The sequence below is a fragment of the Falco naumanni genome, chromosome 4, assembly GCF_017639655.2.
Source record: "Falco naumanni isolate bFalNau1 chromosome 4, bFalNau1.pat, whole genome shotgun sequence".
NCBI classification, from domain to species: domain Eukaryota; kingdom Metazoa; phylum Chordata; class Aves; order Falconiformes; family Falconidae; genus Falco; species Falco naumanni.
In genome coordinates, this window is record NC_054057.1 from 65,941,876 (window position 1) to 65,959,461 (window position 17,586).

Here is a 17,586-nt window from a genome sequence, read left to right on the forward strand (position 1 = left end):
GCAGCTTCGCAGTGGTTCATGTTCTCCTGCGGGTATCCCTTTGTGCAGGATTTCAGAGCAAAAACTCTGGATCTTGCTGTACAAACAGGGTCTGAGAGGTCTCAGGAGCTCTGTGTGCTGCTCTGCATCCTTGCATGTCCTCCAGGTCTGAAGGCATGGCTGCCCACCCCTGGAGCTTTGCTCGCAAAGGAATCACTAGGGATTGAGCTTGTTTGGAAAGACCTTGGCCTGAATGCAAAGCCCCTACATCGGGGAGTCTCCAGGTGGGCAGAGCAGGGGCTGGCACTGATGCCACGCTCCCTCTCAAGCCACATCCCAGTGCTGTGCTCACGTCAAGGGGCTCAGAGCTACAAAACACCTTGGGGCTTAGGGCTGGCTTGAGGACCAGCACGTGTGCCCAGGGAGCTTTTGGGGCTCGGGTTATTGAAACCAGAGCAGCATCTCTGGGTGCAGCATCTCTTGGACCGTTTTTGGCTTCAGGGACCCGGGGGGGGGAGCTGGAAGCCACAGATGAAACTGAGCAGGAGGGACCGCAAGTGGCTGCTGGGGTGTGGGGATGGGGCGGAAAACTGCACCCTCCTTAATGCCTTTTCTTGGTTCAGAGTTGTGTGTTTGAACTGGTTTTGTTCCTCCTGGGTGAGGAATGGCTCCCAGTGCCTTGTGCCGCTGGTCACCTGTGTGTCACCTTTTTTTTTTTTTTTTTTTTTTTTTTTTACTACGCCTCGCTGTTGGATGAAGGGCTTTTTTGCGGAGACTAAATGTGGGCAAATTATTTTTACCCATGCGGAGAGCTTAGGACGGTTCTTGTCTATCAGCTCTTCCTAGCTACGGCACAAAAATCGTAAGGGGAAAAAAAATTACTGTCTGACAGCTACATCTTATTCTATTAGTATGTTTTAATTAGAACATGAGCAAGAAATGTGTTATGAATATTCATGATCAAGGTTATTAAAATGCACAATTAGTCTGTACGCTTTTTAATAACTGTATTAATGGAGAGAGGAGGTAGTTCCTATTTTCATCATTTCTGAATTGGAAAGTGTGCCTTAACTTGGTTAGTTGGAAAACGGGTTTATTTTAAAATAAAGTTGGCTCCCAACAGCTGCGTGCACACGTGGGCGTCTCTAAAACTGCACACACGCCCTGCACTGGAAGAGAGTTGTAAATGTTGCAAAGCCAAGCACTCCAGAGCTGGGCTATGCCAGAATTAAGCTCACTTGTGCAAACGTAATTCACCTCCGTGCCACGTGAGTTTTGACCCGATCTCGGTTAGTGACTTGGATTTATGATATTTTTTTTGCCTGGGACTGTGGATGCTTTAACACAGGAAACCTGTGCCCAGGGATGAGGCAGAGTTGGGGAGCGAGGGGGATGCCTGCAGGATCTCCATCTCACCCGGGGGAGCCCAGCAGCACGTGAGCCATGCCCGTAGGCAGGAGACACATCGCCAGGTGCCCCAAGGTGCTCCTGACCGTGCCCTGGGTGCCTGGCCTCGCTTCCCGAGCTGCTGGGACAGAAGGGTCCGGGTGGGACGCTTGGGTGTCCTTGGGCGAGCGCTCGGGGACAGCCCTGGGGCTGCCGGCATGGGGCTGACCCTTCTCACCCCAGGCTCCCCTGTCTTCTGCTCCTTCCTCTTCCTCCCTTTGGGTTGAGGAAGACTGCTGGGTGCCAGGCAGTGCCCGTGGGAAGACGGGGCTCAAGGGCACGGCCGGTGAATGCTGCAGGCTGGGGAATGCATGACCACCTTGGTTGGTGGCACTGTCTTGGTGGATTTTATGGTTTGAGTGGAGCAAAACCCTGCTGGTGGGGGCTTTTCCAGAAGCACCTCCCTTTGGCCAGGCTTTGGGGTTTTGCAGGGTTGGCAGAGGGCATTTGCTGCCAAATTTTTAGACCCTGACTTGGCTACGAAGGGAGGGAAGAGCAGGTTGGCGCTGGATGTGGGACAGATGCCAGGAGTTGAAAGCGGGCAGTCTGTTTTTTCCTGGCTTCATCCCAGAAATCCCTGAATTCTTAAAACACCTGCAGGCTGAGAATGGGACATTTTCGCCAGCACCTTTCATGCTGGTGACTGCAACTCAGGGAAGGCGTGAGACCTTGTTTGCCGGCAGGCTGGCCGTGCGGTGCTGTGCTGGCATGGGCATATTCAGGGGCAGCCGAGCCTTGAGGGGGCTGCTTTCCGTGCTGCTCGGGTGGGAGAGCGATAACCTTGCTTCACCTTGGCAGCTGTGCGACCACATGAACACGGGCGCCTGGGGGGACAAAAAAAACCCTTTTGGGTTCGCTGTTGCAGGATTTGGCCGCTGTGGAGCTGATGGGAGAAGATCAGGGTTTCCCTGGTTGGTGTGGGGAGGGTGGCAGGGGGCTGCTTGTCCCCAGCTCTGCACCTCCCCAAGAGCAGGGGGAGGGAAGGAGTGGTGCCTGGGACTCGCACACGTTCGGGGAGAGTGGTTCGTCCTCCCAGCCTGCCGTGGTACCTGGGTGCTGTTGGAGCACCTGGGGCGGTTCTGACCCCTCTTTGGGGTGTGCTGGTGACACCGCAGCAGGGTTTGTACAGAGGGTTTCCCTGTCTTTAGGGGACTATTGGCCCCAGCTGTTGTCACCCGTAACACCTGCCATCTCCTCTCCCCTCCTTCCTTGGGGAGACCTGGCAGTGATATTTTTTTTTCTTTCAGGAATTTTGGCTAAAAATTAATTCTGGGCTTCCAGGCACCTGAACTCCTTCCAGAGCCCCCCTGCAGCTTGTCCCACTGAGCATCCTCACCCAGTGCATCCTGGCCTGGGGATGCTCCTCTGCTGTGGGTGGCTTAGAGACAGGACCAGGTGGCTCTGCAGGAGGGCAGGGTGACACAGGGCCTGCAAATACCTGTCCTACATGGTACAGGGGTGGGCACGGAGATCAGGACCCCCCTGTGCCTCAGCTGTCCCCTCTGGCTCCAGGGCTCCTGAAGCACCTCGTGGGGACACTGGCCGAAGTCCTTGCCCCTCTGCGCTGGAAGGACAGGTTTGCCAAGGATGTTTGAGGCTGCAGTTCCTGCTCATGTTTTCACCCTGAACCGTTGGGGAGCTTTAAAAATACCCGTGAAAGCAAAATGAATAGAAGGAGCATTTCTGCCTCGTGATCTCCGTTGGTGTTTGCAGGGTATGCAGATGAATTGCTTTAGAAAAACACATTAGCAAAGCAAAAGTTTATTCTAGGAAGTAGGAGGTGGGAGAATTGGCAGTAATTCTCCCTAGTATCCAAGGTATTATTAGAGGCTTATCCCTGCTCTGCACAGTAATCACATTGGAAATTTTTGATTAGAAAACAAAATCTAAATGAGAATTATGAATATTCATTAGGTGTATAGATTAATATGCATAATTATGCAAATTAGACAGCAATTAAACACCAATTCTCTGGGGAAATGATTAACACAAAGGCACAGAAATAGAAGGATGTAATTTGAAAGAAGTTTCTGGTTAAATGAACAGTAAGGGGAGCGGAGGAGACAAATACACGGCGTGTTTGCCATAATAATCAGCTTTGCTAAAATGAAATTGGAGTGTGCTCTGCAACCTCGGCCCCTCTGTGTCCTTGCTCCTGCATGCACCCCTGTCCCTGCCGCTGTCCCACGCCACCGCTGGCACCACTGCTGCAAGCAGGTCTCTGCTCCTCAAAGAAAATCTCCTGAAAGGCCCTGCTGGCACTGTGGCTGCCGTTGGAAGAGCCACTGCAGAGGGGTCCGCAGAGAGCCCCTGGGGCTGGGGGTGACACAGGGTGATGCTGGGTGCTGCCAGCAGTCGCTGCAAGAGGTTTCTCGTGCTGCCCTGTGGCAAGTGTGGCCATAGACCCCCTGAGCAGGGCTGGGGGTTCCATGGGACGAGGCAGAGAGGTGGCTCTGGCCAATGCCACCCATGCTGCTCAGCCCCCTGCTGATCTGAGATTTCTCCATGTCTGCCCTGGCTGAGCTCGCAGTGTCTTCGTAGCATCTCCAGGGGCTGGCCGTGGGGCAGAGCAATGGACCTGCCCTGTCTGGCCCCCTCTCAGATCGCCAGCTTTACTTACCCCGTGAGCCTCTGAACGGGGAAATGCTGACTGCTGCCCCCCGAACCCCGGTCACTTGCTGGAGTGGAGGAGATGGACCAGCACAGCTGGAAATCCTGATGCTGAGTCGAGTCAAGGCTCGTCTTCCAGGAAAGGTTTCATCTGTGCAGTCACGGTACCAGCTTGAACAGCAAGAGCCTTGCAGATGCGACTCCCCAGGCTTTTGGTGTCCAGGTGGATGTTCACCATCTTCCGTGGGTGCTTCTTGTGCTGGTAGCCCATGGGGCACAGCCTGTGTGGAGCTGGCAGACCATGAAAGGAGATGATTTCCTACCGCAGTCTGTGTGCAGGCACGTTGCAAAACACTCCTGTTTGGTCCCTTGCCATTTGGGGTCGGATACACTTTGCCAGGGATAGGCTTGGGACGACTAAAAATGAGATGGACAGGAGTGTGCTCTGATCAGCCCCCTGTGGGACCCCGGCTTTCTCCGTGGGACCGTGGGGGGCTTAAATAAGAAATGCCCTTGAACCAGTACAGGTAACATTGTAACCCCAGCAATTCTCATCTCAGGCTTTCAGTTCTTTTAATCTGCTTGGTTGCAATGGAGGCCAGAGTTTGGTCCATGACCTAGCAGCACCATGGGCAAAAATCAGGTCCTGCTGGAGCACTGGGATGGGTGCGATGAGTTTGGAATTCATAGTCCTCTTCAGTGTCGGTCTCTGGGGAGGAGAGGTGCATGGGTGCTGTTTGGAATAAAGCGAGTTAAAATACTTGTTTCTCCTCTTCCCACTGTCCCGTGTTTTGAAGCATTTCCAGGCTGTGGTGGGATTTGCTTTGAAGTTTGTGGAATAAACTCCCAGCTGGAGTGGGAAGGTGAGGAGGGAGAGGGGAGGATCAGTCACGCCAAGTGGAAGTGGTTTATTAATGAAAATATTGTTTTGTTTGTAGAAGGAAGAGTTAATATTGCGAGAACACCTTTGAGGCTTTGCTGATAAAGCAAGAGTAACCTTTGTTCTTCCTGTTTTTCGGTAGGTTTGGATGAAAGACCGGGATCAGGTTCCTGGGGAACGGGAGATCAAAACAGCTCCACATTTGACCAAGGAAGGGTAAGGATAAAGCACAAACACTGAACTCCAACCAAAATAAACGGGGGCTTTAACCGTGGCTTCTCGGCGTGTGCGTTTGTGCCCAGGTTGGGTCTAAACCTGAAACAGCTTTTCTTGCCCTGTTTCAGATGTCGGTTCTGTAACCCTGTGGGGATGACAGCAGGGAGAGGGATGGACACACACCCCCAGTCCCTATCTCCTCAGGCTTTGCTGCCTTGAGGTCCCCCTGGAAAAGGCTTTTCCTCCAAAAAGCTCCCTTAGGCCCACCCCCCCCCATGTGGGCTCCCCTCCCGGCCCTCGGCTGTTGCGTGGGGAGTGGGGGGCTCCTGGCCACGGGCTGGGAGAGATCCCCACGTGGGGCTGTGGCCGAGCAGGTTGAGGGGTCTCACCTGACGGGCTGTGCCTTCAGCAACGCTTGCTGGGCGCCCACTGTGCACTGGTGCGCTGCCGGGAGGGGATCTACCACCCCAGCCAGCTGAGGAGCCCGAGGTGGGGATGGAGATCCTGGGAAGGGTTTCTCAGGGAAGGAGTTGAGGCTGCAACAGTGCGTAACTGGGGCCTGAGGAGGGAAGAAACATTAACTTAATTGAAACGGTGTTATTTTGACAGATGCTCATGTTTTATTGGGTTTGTGTGATTCGTTTTTGCAATGGTACCTTTCCCTTCCCTTAGGTCAGTGGCAGAGCAGGCGCTGCGGTGTCATTTCTCATTTTTATAGACCTTCACCTCACACCCTTGCCCCCCTCCCCGGCTTGGGGAGGGGCTGCCTGGCTCTCACCTGCCGGGTAAAGGCAGAAGCTGCCCCAGCACAGGGCAAACATCCCTGCTTTGGTGCTATACCCCCTCCCAATGCCATGGCCTCATGGCTGCACTGCCTTGCTCACCCTCGCTGTGAGGATAAAATCATTTCTATGCCCTTTTTACGAGGAACCTTTGACTTTGACCCTTCCTGCTATCAGAGAGACTGAGCTCCGCTTGCGTTCTGGCGTTGGGTTCAGCATCCCCAGATGCCCCGTGGTAACTCTCCCTTGTTGCTTCAGCAGAGCTATGGGGAAGGCCCCCACTACAGCGAGCACAGGGACCTGCCGTCTCACAACAGCATATCTTCATCGCCATTCCTGGGAGCTGGACTAGTGGGTAAGAGCCTTTCAGCTGCCTGGTGGGTGCCTGGGCAGAGCAGGGGAAACCTCCCGCAGAATGGCACGCTGTGGTGGGAGCATTTGCACCGGCCGGTGTTGCTGTTCCCCATGTTGGACCTGCTCCAGGTGTTACCAAAGCTGTGGTTGAAGGAGCTGCTGTCCAGAGGGTCTCCTCAGTGCTTGATGTGTGTGACAGCTGCTGTATTTTATGTGTGTGATTATTTTTCCCTGCTTTACAGTAGCACCCAAAGGCAATAGCGGAGATTGACGCCTGCCGTGCTGGCACGGGGTGGGCTGAGTTTGCTCTTGGGAGCTGGTAATCAAGGGTGGAAAAAGCGCCAGGAGAGAGGGGGAGAAAAGACACGTTCATCGTTATGGTCTTCCAACAGGCTGGTGGCTGCTTTGCTTTCCAGCCTGGCAGCCCCAGGGCAGTGCAGTCTCCAAAGAGAGCTGGTGTTGCTCCCCCTGAGAGCTGGAGTTGCTCCCCCTCGTTGCAGTGGGATTTGGAGGGCCTCTGCTGGTGTCCTGCAAAGGCTCCATCTGGCTCCTCCATCCCTTGCTGCAACGGAGCAGCACAAGGAGCTGGTGGGGACTGGCGAGTGCCAGAGGTGGTGATCGTGCGTGACCAGATACCTGCCACAATTTACCCAGTTACCTCTCCCAGCTCGGGGGTGGGAGGAGAGATTAAGAGCAAAAAATAGCCATCCTGAAGGGCTTAGAGAGCTCTAATGACGTTAGGAGCTGGGGCTAGTCCTCCCCACCTTTGCCCACGCAGTGGTGGTTAAAATCCTGCAGCAAGCGTGGCAGGGGCAGTGCTGGGGCAGGGTCCTGTAGCTTCGCAGCGTGTGGTGGTGGTTTGAAGGGTGGGGATGGAAGAGGGAGTTGTGTTCGAAACAGAAAAACCCCACCAGGAGGTTCCTCCTGCGGAGCTGGTCGGAAAGGGGAAGAGAGGAGCGGGGTCATGCTGGGAAGCGAGTGGCCGCACGTTTGCCCCACCTGGCTGGGTGTCTGGGGCGAAGGGCTCGCTCTTGGCTCTGCTCGCCACTGTCGTTCCTCTTGCTGTTGAGAGACAACAACGTTTAATTGCCCCTTGGGGGTCCTGCACAGGCGTGGAAGAGCGTTTCCAAGTGGCTCGTCCCGTCCCTCTGCAAGGACGGTTATTCCTTCTCATTTTCTGCCCCAGGACAATGTAACCAAAGCAGAGGAGACGTATCTTAATAAGACGGGCTACCCTTGATGCAGTTCAGCAGGGTTTCTTGGGGGTGTGCGTGGGGGGGGACCCATCCCAACCCATCCCACACCTGGGGCCAAGGCAGCCTTGAGAGTTTCCAGCTGAGAAGGAGCTGCCCGGGGAGGAACACGGAGGTTTCCCCTTTGATGTGTGCAGGGAAGACGCGTTTGGCTTCCTCTCAAAGACAGGGCTCCCAGTCTTTGGCAAGCGCGGCGGCACTCCCCGGCAAGGCTGCGAGCCCAACCAGTCCCCAGCACGTGGAGCTGCAGCTCTGCTGCCCCGGCGGGTCATTTCCACCAGCTGTCTGGGCCCAAAGGGCAAGCTGCAGCCTGGTGGCCGGCAGGACGGAGTCATGCACTGTGTCCGAGGCTCCAGTCCCTGCTGGGACTGCATCCCCCCGCGCTGGTGTGAGGTTTTGGCCACCAGCCTGGCTGGTTGGGTGCAGCACTATAGCTCTGCTGCTTGAAACAGGGGCTGGGGAGGCCAGGAGGGAGCAGCCAGGAGGGGCAGGGGGCTCCTCACGTTTCAGAGATGCTTTTGTTCCTAAAATTGAATGTGGTTAAAGTAGAAAACATCAATTCCTGGAGCAGGTTCCAAAATACATAAATAAGCTTTACTTTACCTCTGTGCTTATGTACTGAGAAGGATGGACTGGAGGAAGACCATGGGTGGGATTTTCTCTTCCTCTTTCCCAAGCTGCTTCTGGAAACTTTTCTAGTGGCAAAATGAGTGGAAAAGGAGAGAAAGGAGAGCAGAAAGAAGATAAATAATGGCTTTTGCATACAATAGCCTAAAAGCAGTGGCAAAGTGAGAGGGAAGGGTGAGTTTTAGAGATATGTCACTTCAGCTGCCAGTCCCTGGTGTCCAGCAAGGTCCCCCCTGGGGGCAGCAGGCTGGGCAGGCTGTGTTAATGAAGCAATTGAGTGGAACCTGTGGGGTTTAAAATGTGAGGTGATGGAAGGAGCAGATTGGTATGGACATGTCCAGTGGTACCAGGTGGACAAAAGGTGTGTGTGAGACGATCATCTAAGTCCTTCTCCAAAATCAGAATTTATGTCTCCTTCCTACTCAACCTTTTATTTCTTCAAGGAGGATCAGAAACTGCTGTAAGAAACATTTCAGGAGGAACGTGATCTGTGCTGGAAATGCTGGATTTGGCCAGCTAGAGTGGGAGGCTGAGCTGAAAGGGCCCCACCAGGAAAAGGTGCACCTTGGCTTCCCCCCTTGGCGTGGGCTCTGAGCACTGGTCTGTGCCAGCTACCACTCCGTTGGGGTGGGGCTGGCCTCCTCCAGGAACCTGTGTCCTCCAGCTTTTGTGTTTCTTGAGTCAGGGCAGTGTCCCCTCTTAACGGTGTGCACTGGGGCACTGAGCAGCCTTCCCGCAGCGAAGGGACACTGCTCGCCAGGCAGCGTTTGTTGAAGAAATGGAGGTAAACTGATTTTTTGGGCTCTTATTATTACATGCATACAAATGGAAAGGAGGCTCCACTGGCACCAGCCTTCAGTGGGCTGGGGAGCTCCTGGGCAGTCTGGGCTTTGAAACTGGTGGCATCCTTTTGAGGACGGAGACTTCACCTGCCCCTGAAGACTGGCAGTGTTTCGGGGCTGTGGTGTATGGGGAGAGGAGCAGGGGTGCAGCTGAGCGCTCCCCTTCCCACATGAGGCATCTCGGCACTCACAAACTGATCTGACACAAGCAGGGGGGGTGAGGAGAGAGATTCAGGAACTGCAGTGTAGTGGCTGTTTGGATAAAGGAGCAGTGGAATGTGCGAGCTTGTTCATCCAAATCTCTTCCCGGCGCGTCCCTGGGAGCTGGCTTTGCAGTGCCGGCCAGGGGAGCTCTGGCTGCAGGTGGGTCTGGCTTGCGAGCGGTGATGATGATGGTGCGTGGAAGCTGTGCAGAGCCTTGGTGTCAGGTGTATTTTAGCTAGAGGGGTGGAAAATTGGGAGTAGTGCCAGGGCAGCAAACAAACTGCATGAGAAGGGCTGGGCTAGAGGGATTTGTGTAGCCCAGAAGAGAAGGAAAGCAGGTCTGTGTTTGGTGGGAGGAGGGCACTGCCAGCACATCCCTGAAAGCCCTGCAAGGCTCTGTGCCATCGCTCCAGCCCGTGCCCTTGTCCCCTGCCCAGGGTCCCCCTCCCAAGTGCAGTGTGGAGGGGGCTGCTCAGCTCCCAGGGTGGAACTGGGTGAGCACAAAGCTCTGTGCAATGCCGGACAGATTTAATCCCAGAGGGACAGTGTGCCTGTTGTTTCCTGCGAGCAGCAGCAGTCCTGGCAGCAGGAGACACCATCGCTGGAGGGATGGCTGCTGCCTGCTCACCTGGAGGCAGCCCCAGTCCAGCCCACAGTCCAACCCATCCCCACTGGGATGATGGCCCTGCGGATTGCGGGGCGCACACCTAGTCCAAAACCGGTTTGAATTCAGACACCGTGCTTTGGAAAGTCCTGGCTTCTAGTCAGGTGGGACAGAGGGATGTGGTATTTGGGGCTTATGGATGTTCTTTTAGATGAACGTACGGCATCCGGCACGATGGGAGCTTGGCTTTGGGAGACACTTTGGATGCAGAGCAGGAGAGGGGCTGCTGGGACCTGTGGGTGCTGCTGCCAGAGCTGGCCTTCCCCTGTCCTCCGGGCTCCCCAGGAGCTGCAGGTGAGGCTGCTCATGCCCTTGATGAAGGGGATGGTGCAAGGGCAATGTTTTGTCAGCTTTCCAAAGCTCAGGTTCCTTCCCTGCCACAACTTCAGCTCCACGAGGTGATGGGGAAAACCAGAGCTGTCTGCAAGGCTAACTGGGCGAAGAGGTCTGGCCTGTCTTGCACTGGACAGGATAACCTAAATTTAAAAAAATAAAAAGCAAGTAAATCCCTGAATGGAAATATCTTCGGTGCTTTGAATAAAAATCAGCCCAGGCTGCTGGGCAGGGGTCACTGAACCTGATGAGCAGGGTGCAGTAGCAATGCCTGCGAGCTCCATCACTCCGCGCTGATCCCTTGGTGCTGTTCCCCAGAGGACTCAGGACCAGCGAGGTCTGAGCTTTCCAGCCTCGGGTGGAGAAAGGTGATGGGGACCATCCCTGGCCACCTGGGGTGCTGCCAGGACACTGCATGGTGACAAACTGGCTTGTCCCAGAGGGTGAGGAGGGCTTTTCTGTTTTAAATCACCAGTCTTCAAAATCTGCCACTATTTTACCATTCATCTCCAGTGGAAGGAGGGGGAGGGGGATTGCTCAAACAGCAGGGGAAACTGATAAGCCATAACAGATTTCTTTCTAGTAATTATTTCTAGTAATTAGCTTCTTTTCAGAGGAGTGTTTCTAATCTTGTGTGTATTGTGAGCTGTTGGGGATTGGGTTCTTCCTGGACAATGGTTTTAATCTGCCCACCAACAGGGTTTGCTGCTCCTGTTTTTTTAACATTTTTTTTTTTTTTCTTCTCCTCCCTTTTAATCCCCGGCTGTGTTTTTACTCCCCTTTTTCCCCAGGCCGTAACTCTAATGGAATTACCGGCAGAGCTGGGGGGGAGGAGGTGCGTGGTGGGTGGCTGGGGCGGTGGGTGCCGGGGGGGCTGCACTGGGGCTCCGTTTTGGAGCAGGGACGGGGTGATGCAGGGGCACCGGTGTGAACTCCCCGCAGGCTGGCAGCAGCGTGGGGCACTGCACCTCGGCCAGGCACCTGCCTTCCTCCCGGCAGGCACCGGCAAAACCTGTAGGCAGCGTTGAATCACCTCTTCTTGGCTGATTTGTATGCACCTTGGGGAGAGAAATGGTAAAACCACAAGTTTATTTCAAAGCACGGTTTGCTCCCGTGGAGGTGAGATGCTGCCACGGTCCTGGGTGCCGAGGCCAAACCTGGCCACTGCCAGAGCTGGCAGCAAGCTCGGGAAAGCGGAGTTTTTATTCTGCTATCTTGTCTCTGAGCCCGGGAGCAAATCTGCTCTTGGGAGGAGAGAGCACAGCCGGCGTGTGTGGGTTTCTCTGCAGAAGCCCAGGGTGAAGGCAGACATGGGAGAGGCTTCGTCTGAGCCCGGCACAGCCAGATCCTGCAAGAGAGAACATGCTGGGAGAGGAGGGAGGTTGGGAAACGGCTTGTTAAGCAGGGTTGAAGGCAGGGGTGGGAAAGGCAGGGGGTGCCAGAACTCGCAGCGAAGCAACGCCGTAAAGAGCTGGACATGCCAAATGCTCCCAGCCAGTCTCTGGGTGCACCTTGCTCAAGGTGCCATCCGCTGCGCTTCACCTTTGCACGCTAAAATCGGCAGAGGTAAATCCAAAGATAGGATTTCCAAGGGAAATCCCTGTCCCGTTCAAGGGATTTTATTCCCAGTATCTCCTGACTTTTTATTCCCGCCCCCCCCCCCCCCCCCCAAGATCCCTTAGCACCTCTCTGCAGGATTTCAGTAACTGGCTCAGGAGCAAGATGGCATTCGGGGAGATTCCTGGCATTTTCTGCTGAGCCCTGCCTGCGCCCTGGTCCTTGCTGTGGCTCTGGGGTCTCGCCACCTTTCCTGGTCGGTGCCCCTGGGATGTGCTTGTGAAGGGGTGACTCGGGTGAGTCCCAGTGCAGCTGGGTTTGCTGCCTGTGCCAGGGGGCATCTCCTGGCAGCCGAAAGCAGCACCTTCTGCTGGCACGTTCCGATTTTCTTGCCCAACTTGTGAACTTTTTTTTTTTATATTTCAGTAGGCTAGATACATTGTGATCCAGAAAACTCTGTTCTTCCTTCTGCCTTGTTTTCTTAGACAACAAAATGTAAAATTTTCTACTGCTGAGGGTTTTGCTGCTTTTTCCCCTGCCTGCGTGATGACAAAGGAGGGCGCAGGGGCTGGGGGTTGCCCCCCCTTTCCCAGCCTCCCCCATCCCATGAGATGCCCGAGCGTGCAGCAGCCTGCAGGTGCCAGGCCATGCTCGCTGTCCCACGAAAGACCATCAGGCGAGGGCAGCGGGATGAGGAGCAGTGTGGCACAGAGCTGGCACTGGGTTGCTGGTCCTTCTTGCCGCGCACATGCCAGGAGCCCTGTTGGTTCAGCGTCCGATTGATCTGGTGAGGGCAGAGGCACTTGGCTCGGCACTTCACCGCTCGAGCCACGCGTGGAAGCAGCGGTTTATGATCAGATGGGAGGCCTGGCAGTTGCTGACCAGATAAACTAGCGTGACATTACCCTGGCTTTCCTCTGGTTTAGGAGTAATTGTGATCTGCCTGATGCCACAACCTGTTGAGTTATTTGTGTAACGTTGCCGGCACTGCGGCAAATAGAGCTGCTAAGCTCTTTTAAAAATTAGGTCATTTAGGAGATCCATCCTCTGACATTTTGACCTTTGTTTACTTAACGTTTAAGCCTCTGAAGCGAAACGGCAGCGGATGGTGCCCGGTGCATCCGGCTGTCGCTGGAGGTGAGGGGTGCCAGGGTGCTGGCGTGCCGTGTTGGGACCCCCGGCACCATTGGGAAGGGGAGTGTCTCAGGTTTGGGGGTTGTAGTGGGGGAACCCACTGAGATACCTGGGTTGAGTTCAAGGCCCCTGTGCTAAGGCTGCAAAACCAAGCAGCCTTCCCTCTCTTCCCGTCTCTGCCCAGCCCTTCAGGGGAGCTGGTTTGGGGAATTGCGTTCCCCCCCTGCCTTCATCTGCACCCCAAAACCTCCTAGCCGTGTGTGGAGCTGCCTGCCAGCCCAAACGTCGCCCCAGTGCATTAACCTGCATCTCAGCAGGCTTCAGTGATGGCTTTGGGTTAAGCAGATTGGCAAAATCCTCCCCCTCCCAATTTTGCCTACTAAGCCGGAGTGGAGGCAGGATGCGATCACCCCTTTTCAGGGAAGGGCCTTTGCCTGGGCAGGGGAGTGCTGGCAGAGCCCAGCACCGGAGCGGTGCCATCCTGCCATGGGTTCAAAGCCTTTTGGATCATCATCTCCTGTTTCCCTCTTTATTCCTGGTTTCCCTGGTGGTGCCATTAATAGGCCGTACCTAACACCAGGGGAAGATGCCTCATATATTTTCTGTCCAGTTTTTTTTCTTTTTTTCTTTTTTCTTCAATGAAAACATATCTGTTCCCCACTAGAAAAATGCCTAGTTTTGCTTTGGAATGGGGGGAAACACCAAAGCAGACTGTTGTGCTTCTGGCTGCCCTGGACAGACAGTGTAGAACCATTCCCTAGAACCATTCCCTTTCTCCCTGGCCTGGGGTTCTTCCCCAGGGCTGCAGCACTGCCCAGGCACCCATGGGTGCTGCTTGCTGGGGGACCACCGTGTATTCCGGGGCGGTGACCGCGAAGGAAGAGACTGCAAGGGCATTTCAGAATGGAAACATTTCACCATGTGTGTTGGGTGGGTTTTTTCCTCCCTCCCCCCGTGAAAACACTATTTTCAGCAGCGTGTGGGCAGGGTGAGGTTGAGCATGTTTGATAAAAGCCGTCGCTGGGTGCTAAAGTTCATGTGGTAGCGCTGGGGCACGTGGGCTTGGCTGCATGGGGCGGCATCCCGGGCGACGGGGATGCTCGGCTGCAAGGAGCCCGACGGTCCAGGAGGAACCTGCCTGGTGGGATCTAAAGGAGAGGGCTTGAAAAGGAAGGAAAGGGTTTTCTATCAAATGCCTGCTCTTTAGATCTGGATGGGGGTTTGGAAAGTTGAATCTCCACCAGGAAAGGGGAAGAAGGTAATTCCTGCGCCGTATGGAGCAGGAGCTCAGCTCCACACGCTGCTGCTCAGCACGTGCTGGAATTGTATTTCCTATTGTATGGAAAGCGCCCGCAGAGTCTGGTCACTCATGCCTGGCTTTGCTCTGTCATTGCCTCTGCCAAATTTGCCTGGCTTTTTTTAATATGTCTGGAGGGAGATTTTTTTTTTTTTTCCCTCTGGTCTGACACGGCCAGTTTCCATGGCCACAAGCACTTCCCTGCATTGCTGCAGTTTTGGGGTTTTGCTGTTTACAGACCAGCCGATCCCTGCTGTCTGTGAACTTAAAAAGAGCCTCCTGTTTTAGCCATGAGCTATTACGGGAGGCAGTCACCTCTGCAGACGGGTGGAGGAAGCTGCATTATGAGAGCAGGCTTCGCACCTCGGCGGGACACCCCGCACCCCGAGGGACACACACAACCTCCCTTTCCCTCTTACACAAAACCTTGTCTTTTCTTTTTTGCACTGTAGGGAAGAGCAGTGAAAGAGCCTCGTACTCCACGTTTGGAAGAGACGCAGGAATGCCAGGACTAAACCAGGTAACGATAAAAGGCATTGAGATTTTTTGCTTCGTTTACTGGCTAAGCTGCTAGGAGCCTGGGAATGAAAAGCAACCTGGCGATATGCATCTTGCCCCTCTGCACGAGGTCCTGGAAAGCCTCTGCTCTGCTCAGAAACGTCTGTTGAGTGTCAGTGGTTTATGCAGGCATGTGTTGCTGGCTCAGAGGAGTTGTCAGAATTTAGAAAATGGGGTTGTAGCAGCTTCTCAGTTCTTTTAAAAACCTCTTCAGGCTCACTTCTTCTGTTATTGCTAATCCTGCTTCTAGCTGATTTGTATTTAATCAGATATGACCTAGCCACGCTGCCCTCGGAGGGGGTGTCAATGAGTCAGATCCAAGCAACACCTTTCCTTGTGACAGGGTGGCTGCAGGCAGAGGAGTGCTCCAGGAGGCACTTTCTCCCTCCGGCTGCTTGCCTTGAGGCTCTCGCTTTGCCTCCAAGCCCCATGCCTGGTGCTGCATGCTCCCCCTCCCTGACCAGCGTCCCCATGTCCCCCCGCTCGCCAGATGAGGGAAGGAAGAATCTGCGAGATGGTTTCTGTGCCGTTGTAGCATCGGTTTGGTCGATATTGGGTGGCGTTTTGGTTTCATAGTGGTTCTGTTGCTGCAGGACCCGCATATCCACAATATGGGGGGAGACACGGCATGGGAGAGATCCGCCTCTTGCAGCAACATCCCTGCCCTGTTGGGTCACCCCATGTGAACCCTGGCAGGAGGACCAGGGCTATGCCGTGGGGAAAAACTTGCTTCCTGTGGGGAATACCACAGGCATCAATCAGAGCCCGGGAACGCAGTTGACCAGCCCTGAGATAATCTAGCCTGCTGCCACCAGCATCCAGAAATAGTTTTTCGGGAAGGAGCGAGCACCTCCGCTTTGATGTGTTGCTGCAACTGCCCCGTCAGTGCCCGAGCGTGGCCCCGGGGAAACAGTCCCACCATTTTATTCAAGGGAGCAGCTTTTGGCTGGACAGCTTTTTATTTTATACATGTACACACACACATATTACATGTTTTAATTTTACACAAATTTGTCATAATTTCCTCTTCTCTGAACTGAGGATGTTTCCTTTGCTGAAACAGCTGTGCTGGCTGTCTGTGCCAGAGTGGATTTAATTTACCACTGAAGCTGCTAAAACAAAAATGGGACAGATGCCAAGCCTTGCTTTTTAATGTTATGGTTTTGCTGGGGTTTCGTGGAGGAGGGGGAGATATAGAGTAACAGAAATGGGGTGGGCAAGTGGTGCTGGGGGCCGTGAGAGGCCCTGGTGTGGGCACGGGGGTCCGGATCAGGTGGCAGAGCGGGAGACTGAGACCGTTTGATGTGGAGGGGGAGACAAAACCCCTCTTGTGTGGGGTGGTGGGAGGCGAGTGGGGCTGTCTGCACACTTCACTGTGGCCCCCAGAACAGTTGTTGCTTCTGGCTCCAGTTTTTTTTTTTCCCGGGGGGTGGGGCATTGACCTGTTGGGTTTTTTTTTTTTTCCTTTCTGAAAAAGAGCTGGAAAATTGTCCAGTGGCGGATGCCCTGGATGGGGAGCAGTTCCTCCCCAAAATGCCTTCCTCGGGGGCAGAGCTGCAGCTCCCCGCTTGTTTAACCCTTCACCATCTCCGGAGGCATCCCCAGGGAGAGGGAATAGGAAGAAAATCCCTTTCGTTGGGAAATTGCTTTATAATCTCAGTGCTGCTCCAGAGATACCTGCTGGAGGAACCGGGCAGCAGCAACCCAGCCCTCCGGGATCTCCTCCAGGGTGCTGTGCCGCTTGCTTTTCTTGGCCACGCAGCTCCGTGGCGCGTAGCGGTTTCAGTGCAAAGGTAATATGACCAGTGGAACAGATTGCAGGAATTTCACCAGCTGTGAATACATGAGCTCCTCTTTCCCTCCCCAACCCCTTTCTGGAGGAGACAGTTTTAAAGCAGTGGGTTTTAATTTCCAGTTTCTCAAAAGCCTGAAATCCTCCTTTATTTCAATGTGTTGCCCTCGGAAGATGGGTCAAAGCGAAGCTTTTGTTACTTAAAGGCCGTTTGCCAGCCCTCTTAAATTCCATGCAAATACATTTAACTTGCTTCTGAGGTGAAAGGGGCGATGCTGACGGGTGTGCTCTTGGAGGTCAAGGCGTGCTTTCTCCATCCCAGGAGCCAGCGAGCACCCTGGGCTCCGGCTCCTGCTGCTTCCCAGCGTGCCCAAGGTCAGCTGGGATAAACACGAGGGAGGAATTTCCTCTTTTTAGAAAGAGGGATTCGACTTTTCCCTGATAAAATGCAAGAGAAAACCACCACCCCCAGAGGCATCGCAGCTCGGGACTCCGCAGTGGGTCTGGCTGCACAGCACTGGGATGGGAGAGGAACCATCCGTGCCGGCTCTCTGGGCTGGGCTTTGTGGCTGGGGGGGGCACTGGGAGAAGCATGGTCAGGTGGGCTGCTGGCTGCGTGACCTCCTGTCTCTTGTGTTTAGGTGGTGGAGGGATGTGACAGCCTCGGGGGCTCCTGCGTTTGCTGGTGGGCGAGCGCTGTGTTTGTCCTCTGCCCCAGCGGGGTCCCCAGCAGTGTCGCGAGGGGCAGGATTGGGGCTGTTAGGGGGTCCCCAGCAGCGTCGCGGAGGCGAGGGGCAGGATTGGGGCTGTTTGGGGGTCCCCAGCAGTGTCACGAGGGGCAGGATTGGGGCTGTTAGGGGGTCCCCAGCAGCGTCGCGGAGGCGAGGGGCAGGATTGGGGCTGTTTGGGGGTCCCCAGCAGCGTCGCGGAGGCGAGGGGCAGGATTGGGGCTGTTTGGTCAGATGAACCTTTTGAAGATGGGTGGACGTGCTGTGCCCGCAGGCGCCAAAGCACTGGTTGCATCAGAAACTGTAATCCCTTGTAAACTCTTTGTAGGA

The 17,586-nt window shown here is 54.7% G+C and overlaps 1 protein-coding gene across 20 annotated transcripts in view; it reads left to right on the plus strand.

The window, feature by feature from the left end:
- Window positions 1–17,586, plus strand: part of TCF3 (transcription factor 3) — an 80,324-nt gene that overhangs the window by 36,100 nt on the left and 26,638 nt on the right. For 15 of the 20 annotated variants that reach the window (XM_040589913.1, XM_040589914.1, XM_040589902.1 and 12 more), the window contains 3 exons: window positions 5,058–5,131; window positions 6,172–6,268; window positions 14,631–14,698. In XM_040589913.1, the coding sequence (XP_040445847.1) occupies window positions 5,058–5,131; window positions 6,172–6,268; window positions 14,631–14,698 (239 nt within the window). The remainder of the gene's footprint in view (window positions 1–5,057; window positions 5,132–6,171; window positions 6,269–14,630; window positions 14,699–17,586) is intronic. The other 5 variants (XM_040589917.1, XM_040589901.1, XM_040589918.1 and 2 more) reach the window with 1 other exon arrangement.